General features: G+C 56.8%; 2 protein-coding genes across 2 annotated transcripts; one reads left to right on the top strand and one right to left on the bottom strand.

Moving 5' to 3' along the window:
• Positions 1-383: 383 nt before the first annotated feature.
• On the bottom strand, positions 384-1,467 carry CGGC5_v010647 (uncharacterized protein; the record flags this gene model as incomplete). The annotated part of the gene is made up of 2 exons (XM_032022732.2): positions 384-908; positions 973-1,467. The coding sequence occupies 2 exons, from the start codon at positions 1,465-1,467 to the stop codon at positions 384-386; spliced, it is 1,020 nt and encodes a 339-aa protein (XP_031880413.2).
• Positions 1,468-3,977: 2,510 nt separating this feature from the next.
• CGGC5_v010646 (uncharacterized protein) lies at positions 3,978-6,143 on the top strand (the record flags this gene model as incomplete). Its single annotated transcript, XM_066152397.1, has 2 exons — positions 3,978-6,006; positions 6,079-6,143. The coding sequence occupies 2 exons, from the start codon at positions 3,978-3,980 to the stop codon at positions 6,141-6,143; spliced, it is 2,094 nt and encodes a 697-aa protein (XP_066008243.1).
• Between the last annotated feature and the right edge of the window lie 986 nt (positions 6,144-7,129).

Raw genomic sequence — 7,129 nt, 5'->3', positions numbered from 1 at the left:
GACCCTGAGCCAATCCGTCTCACATGGATGCGCGGGATCTTTGAGCCCCTAACAGGCTAAGCTAGATACTATGAGCCTTAATCCTGGCAGGGTAGAAGTCGCCACGGACCCCCTCCATTGTCACCGGCACGAAAAGACTGGTACTGTCTAATGGAGTACCCCTGAACTCGTACAATCACACGGCTCAGAACCAGATGCCGCCGAGATCCAACCCATCCAGAGATTCGTGAAGCGCAATAGACGCAAGCTGACCGGTATCATCTAAGCCCAGTGCGGCTTTGCAATACACCAGAGGCAAGTTTGGAGTTGACACAGTTCAGCTGTTGAATCCTGCATGCGGGGTCGTAACACTCTTTAGTCATTTCTCCTAACTTTTGCATTCTCTAAGCGTCTACGATTGTAAACCTCAAGTTCAGGTGAGCCTGGTCCGGTTTCAGAGTCGAGTTCCCGGTCAAGTCTAAGCTTGCATAAGATGCCCATATTACCACTTCCTTAATGTTCTTCATGCCCAGTTCTTCTTTGTGCTGAATGAGCATCCAGGCCGTAGAGGCCCCATGAACACTCCCAAGAATTGCAAAGCCCTCCTCAGTGTCCATTGAAAACGTAATACGCTCGTTCCAGGTAGGGATCTTCGGGTGCCCTCCTCTACGTAAAGCTTCCACGACAATCTGGAAAGTCTTGTCGTTGAGAACATGTGACCGGAAGACGACCTTTAGACCCTTAATGTCAGAGCCTTTAGCTGAACAGCCGTCTTTCCACTGAAAGTAGGCAATGTCGGACACGGTATCCAGGTCTGGCACGTCTCCACGCCCTATCTCCTTCTTAGCCCAGGAAGGACTGAAGTTTGAATCGAAAATGAACGCGCCATCCTCTGGGTTAACCACGTTTGAGTACTTCCCAAGTGTTGGCTACGAGATAGAGGATGCGTCAGTACACATGGTAAATAATCCAGACTCTTGTGATTAAGCTTACCTGTCCCAAGCTACCTTCCGCTAGCCTGAACGGGCGATCGTGAAGAACATGCCAAACCATGTTTAGCGTTGGATCGACAGGATAGTCCGGGTCTTTGAATGCCTCGTCGAGGGCGTCCTTGAACGCAGGCCGGTGGCTGCTCATCATGTACGGGTAGGGGTTGGGCGAGGGTGACCATCCCCACCTAATCATCTCATTCGAGTTTTGGAATGGGCTGGCAACTGTGACACCGCCATTGAATTCTTGCGCTTGAGTAGGGCTCAGGGGGAGAAGTTCCTTTAGGTACTGGCCCTTTTGAACACGGCCTTCGTAGGTATCTGGAAACGATGGAAACGGTTGCTTCACTCGCTTGGCGAGATCGTGCCGGGAAGAGAGCGCATTTGTAGTCGCTGGAGTGAGGACTACTCCAAGAGCTGGTGCAAAGTGAAACAATGATAGATACAAGAACAACAGCCGTAGAGTTCCCGACCAAAAAGAGCGAATTGCGGGAGACATTGCTGCAAAGTAAAGACTGACAAGTAGTTGGAAGACGTGGCTGCGGCATGCAGAGCAAGTGGATGCCTTCACATTATGCGCAGCACTGTATCCTTTAATAGGCAGCTTCAGCCCAGAATGTTCAGCTTCAAACGTTTCTGTTGCTAGATGATATCAATTGATTCCCAGACCAGGCAACGTGCAAAGGGGTCCGGTGGCGCCGGGTCGGAGTGGCCCGCACCGGAGTGACCCGCCCCCGGAGCGGAGTGACCGTTCCTTAATGAATCGCGCCAGAGTTCCTATCTCGGCACTCAATTCTGCCTATCTGTGTGCAGCGTACTGTCAGAGGATCGTCAGCACTCTCTGTACGCTCCCGGGGCCCTGGCGAAGTGACACGGCGGAAAAGCGATTCCGAGGCTCTCGCAGAGCCCGGGAAAAGTTGATCGGGGCTTTCGCCCGTAACAGAGTAAATTTAGGGACGTCACTTCCGAGCTCAATGCTCACAGTTGATTAACGCACTGGGCCTGAAGGAGAGTATGATTTACTCCAAAACTTTTCGCTATCGAGGAGGGCAGGTGACATAGACGACCATAGGGACGACAACGACGAGAGACGACGACAGGGATAGGAAAATGGATAGGGACAGGGACGACACGTACAACAGGGACGATAGGGATGAGAATTGATAGATGAAATAAACCATTAGACCTATTACATGTAGTTATCTGTCCGGCTCGCAAGACTCCATTCTAATGATGTAAGAGTTAAGTCCTCTGAGAGACTCCTTCTACTGAATTAGGCACATGCAATCAAAGCACTGCGGCTAAGCTAGGTAGGCACGATTCTCATGTCGTCGACATCGTTTAGATGTGCGTGAGAGTTGGGAGTCAAAGTGATCGAAAGAAGGCCTACTCTAGTAGTTATTTACCTAGTTAAAGTCGTGAAATAGTTAATGAAGTAACCTTGAAAGAGACGGGCTTGTCGACGATGTTGTACGCAAGAGGGTCACGTGACCAGTAGCAACTTGGAGATTGTTGCAGTGTCTACAAGCTCTACGTAAAAGTTCACAGTATACATACCTGTGGCCTTGAGTTTACGGAGTCAGCCGGCAAAGCAGGCGGAAATACGGCTCCGAGTCCGCGGACAATAAGCGGATGGGGGGCCGATGCAATCGGCCAAGAAGTAAGGGATGGAGGAAATAGCACCAACCTTGCTGATGCCGGTCTGCCGTGCCGCACCCGGATCTAACGTGGGAACCCCAGCAATCAACTTTGCAACTATAGCAAACCAAGGGCTGGCTCTATGTAAAGTACTAAATCTTCAAGTGATTCGCCAAAGGAAGGAGCACAAATCAAGACCACCATGATCACAATCTGTTGCCAAAGACATCCAACCACCATCGCATAGGCACACTCACCGTCACGTCACACAGAGACAACCGTCAGCATGGTCTTTTCAGCTCGGGCAGCCATCCCCGCCTCAAGCTGCGCCGCTAAACATGCTCTCTCTCTCTCTCAGCCCTAGCACCAAACGAACCCGTTCATCCCCCCAATCACGCAGCTCCCCCGTGACGGCATGCGCTGGTGATCATCTCCCTGCCGGGACGGTTTCAAGTTCCTCTCCCGTTCGCTTTCTCTTGCGCTTTCCTGCTTTCCCACCGCCAATCTCGCGTTTTGCAAGAAAAAACAAAAAAACCAGGGCACAGCAGGCCGCAGCAACAAAATTGGATTTGCAACACGCAGGCAGGCAGCAAGATTGCAGTGCAGGCTCAGCACACCGACGTGTCCCACGAAGGAGGCAAAAAGAAGGCTGAGCTCAAACATGGGTTCTCTGGGTTCAAAAGTCGTCAACTCAGTAAGCTTTACCCACCTCTCGAGCTCTCCCAAGCCAACACAAGACCAATAATTGAATTCAGACAGCCCAGGACCCTTGGAAAAAAAACACGGGAAGCATCAGCCCTCTAAAATTACCCGCTGCCCCATGTTCACAAATAATCTCCCCTCCCCTCCAACCCCTGCATCTTCCCGTGTCCGTGGCTTGCTGCGCGCGCTTTGAGAAGGCTTGTCTAGCTGCCTAAACGCTGCGCATAGTGGGTTCAGGTGCACTGCACACTGGGGGAACTGCTGGCCCTCCCCCCGGCCGTCCGAGTCCGAAGGAAGCCCAGTTCGTCGGTTCGTCATTGAAGACCTTCACTTACCCAACTGGGTACCCGAAATCCTTCAGCTGCGCTAGGCAAAGACAAGGCGGCGGCGGCGGCGGCGCTGCGGCTGGGCTGGGAAGCTAAAATAGGGAAGCTAAAATAATTTGGCTTTATCCCGCGCGAAAAAGCCAAGCTTCCTTCTCTCCTTTACTCTTACCTTTTTTTCCCATCTTCTACAACACAAAATCAACCAGGAACGCTGCGCTTGTGAAAGGACTTTTTGCGTCAAATACCCACGCCAGCAACGCATAGAAGGAGGACCAAGAGAAGGAACCCGGAAGAGAGAGTGCGTGTGTGAGAGAGAGAGACACAGATGAGAAGAGAGGCAAAGATGGGCACCGGCCAAGGACCCCCAAAGCAACAACAGCACAGTTATGCGCCTTACTCACCACCACCGCAACCTCAATACTACGTCCAGCCACCACCACAAAAGCCGCAGTCGCCGTCACAGCAGCAGCAGTATCAACAACCGCAATACGCGGCATACTCACCACCGCAGCAAGCGCAGTACTTCTTCCCGCCGCAACAACCGCAATATGCCGCCCCGAAACCGACGTCCCCAGCGCCCCAGCAGCAGTTCCTCGCCGAGTTAGAGGCCCCGCAAGCCCCGAAACCGAGACCGACGTCATCGTCATCCGCCACCCACAATGGAGGAGCAGCAACAGCAGCAGCAGCGCTCCCCGTATTCGAAATGTCCGCTGAGGCCGCTGCCCCTGCGAGGCCCCAGTCTGCGAGGCCATCGTCGCCCGCCGCCGGTGCTACGAGTACGTCGCCGAGCGTGAGCGTGAGCGACGCGCAGCAGAAGCCGCTTCCGCAGGCGAATCCGTGGGGCTTCTTCCTAGAAGACGACCCCCTTCCCCCTACCGCCTCGACACCACCGCCACCGGGTCCCGGCAAAGAAGGACACGAGGACGAAATGCTCTCCGTGAAGCCGTTGAGGATCGTCAAGACTGGGCCCGGCTCAGCTCAGCCCTCGCCGGAGCAGAAAGCGACAGGGGGCTCGCCAGGGGGCACACCGCCGGCCGGCACCGTGCTCTCGGAGCCGCCCCCACCACCCCCGGACCAACAGGGTGGTGCGCACGAAGGCGACGACGACTCGGACCAGCTGGCCCCGGCGCCGTTGAACATCTCTCGGCCCCAGCCGCCAACCGGGCCTCCGCCCCCGGTCCCCACTGCAACCTCACCCGTGCTGATACCGCCGGCCGGCACATACCCAATCCCACCGGCCGGGACGTACCCGCCGCACAGCCCGGTCAGCCCAGGCCGGCACCCCTCCCCGGGTGCTGGCGCTCAGACGACGCTGCCGCTCCACCCCCGCCCGTCGAGCACCTCTCCTCCCAGGCCGCTCTCGGCAACGACGCCCTCGACTGCGGTCGTCACGCCCCTTTCGCCCATCCACACGGGAGCCACCACCGCCCCGTCGCCACAGCAAACCCCATACGCCGCCGTCATCTCACCACCCACGGGATACTCGCAGGCTCCCCTACAGCAAACGTACACCTCCGCCGCGCCCGTGAGCCCCGTCTTGGTCCAGGCTGCGCTGCCGCCCACACTCCCCTTGGGCTCCTACTTCCCCCAGCAGCCGTCTTACGCCCGCCCAAGCACCGCTTCGTCCGCAACACACAGCCCGGGAGTGTCCACAGCCCAAGAACCCCAGCAATCCGCCTACGCCTCTCCGCCTCCCTCCTATGACCAGGCAATCTCCTCCCTCCCGCGCCCGACAAACACCGCCTCCTCTCCGGCCTCGTCCCACGCTATATCAACGGGGCCCCTCTCCCCGAACCCAACAGGCTCCTCTTCCTCATCGTACCCCTATTCTCCCGCAGACATCGGCGTCCAAAACCAAAACCAAAACCACCCGCCGCCGCAACAATACCCCCACAGCCCACAACCTCCCGTCCCGCAGCCGTCCTACGTCAACGGGCCTCAAAGCTACACCACCCCGCCTCCCCTCCCACCGCGGACGTCCACCCCGACACAGCAAGGCTTCACCAACAACACCCCCCAGAACCCGTACGGCCCGCCCCCGCCCCGACCCGCCAACTACCACCCCGCGCCCCCCGCCAAGCCCCCGTCGGGCAACATCTTCAGCAGCACCACCGTCCGCAACCTGCTCAACAAGACCACCGACTTCGTCGACCAGACCATCGCGCCGTACCTGCAGGAGCACCGCTACCGCCCGCCCTACTTCACCCAGTACCCACCGCAGGGCTACCACCCGCACCAGCAGCAGGGGTACCAGTACGGCAACGGCTACGGCTACGGCCGCGGCTGTCCGTCCGGCAGGCCGCTGCAGCCGGGGCAGTACGGCTACTCCCAGGCGCAGTCGCCGCCGCAGGGCTACACGCCCCCTTCACAACGTACGTGAGCAACACCGTCAAAGTTTCCTTGGGGAGCTGGAGTCAAGTGATTAACATGGGTGACGGTTGTAGCAACGTACGCGACGACGCCTCAGGCCGCTCGTGAGAATCCCGACGTGCCTTCTCGTCCCAACTGAGAAAGGAAGGCGAGGACGCCTTGAACAACACACGAGACGAACACTCGGGACGCAAATTGGCAAAATCTCCCGTGACCTTATGGACTGATACGCACCCGACGCTACAGATATATTGCCGGAAGCACTGGACGGGTCACGATATATGGGACGAGGCGCCGACCCCGAAAGGCGGCAAGTCTCAAGGAAAGCGAGGATTGCCCCGGCATTTGAGTCAGACGATGGTCAGATCGACGCGCGCGCCTCAGGGATATTGTCGAGGCGGCTGCTGTGGCATCTAAGTCCCCAAGAGACACACTTAGACGCACCAGGTTAAAGGCTATTGAGGACTCATCAGGGTGCCAGTCTACAATTCACTTGAATTGGTGACCCGATTGTCGCGTCGAGTTGCTACAAGTAGCCACCAGCATTTACTCACCAAATAATGTATCAAATCTTATCCAGCAAATGCCAAGAAAAGAATCCGCTCAGCCTAGTGATGCCCGTCATTCGCACGTAACGAATCATGATCCAAGATGTTGCAACAGCTTCTTGAAGACTATGTGTCCCTACCTCATTTCAAGATCTAGCGGCATCGCCGGCAGGGGATCTTGGCACCCTACTCGTGCAGAACCACGTGGTGGCGGCGTGCGGGACGGGAGCAGGGTCAAGCCCATGCCGAACCGGACCAAGCATGTAGTACCGAGGAGTCGGGATCGAGAGCGATTGACGTTGGGATCGATGTGGAGTTAGGCTCCATGCCGCTGCGTGCAGACGGGTAATCGAGAGGGAAGACGCACTGGGGCGGGAAGAAGGGAAAGAAACCTTTGGATTCGTGTGTCGTGTGTCGTAAGGTTCATCTCAAGTTTCGGCCTGCGCGGGCGAAGACCGAGACAGAGACAAGACTCGAGTCAGGGGATTTGCCATTGATGGACGGTAGATGGAGCCTTATGACGAAACTTCGCCTCTTGCGCTTCCACTTGGACTGCTGGGTGCAACTGTGTGCAGTT

Source organism: Colletotrichum fructicola (genome assembly GCF_000319635.2).
Source record: "Colletotrichum fructicola Nara gc5 chromosome Unknown KSG_Nara_v1_contig06, whole genome shotgun sequence".
NCBI lineage: Eukaryota > Fungi > Ascomycota > Sordariomycetes > Glomerellales > Glomerellaceae > Colletotrichum > Colletotrichum fructicola.
The sequence above is the reverse complement of the archived record's forward strand: the minus strand, read 5'-3'. Positions and strand labels throughout refer to the sequence as shown.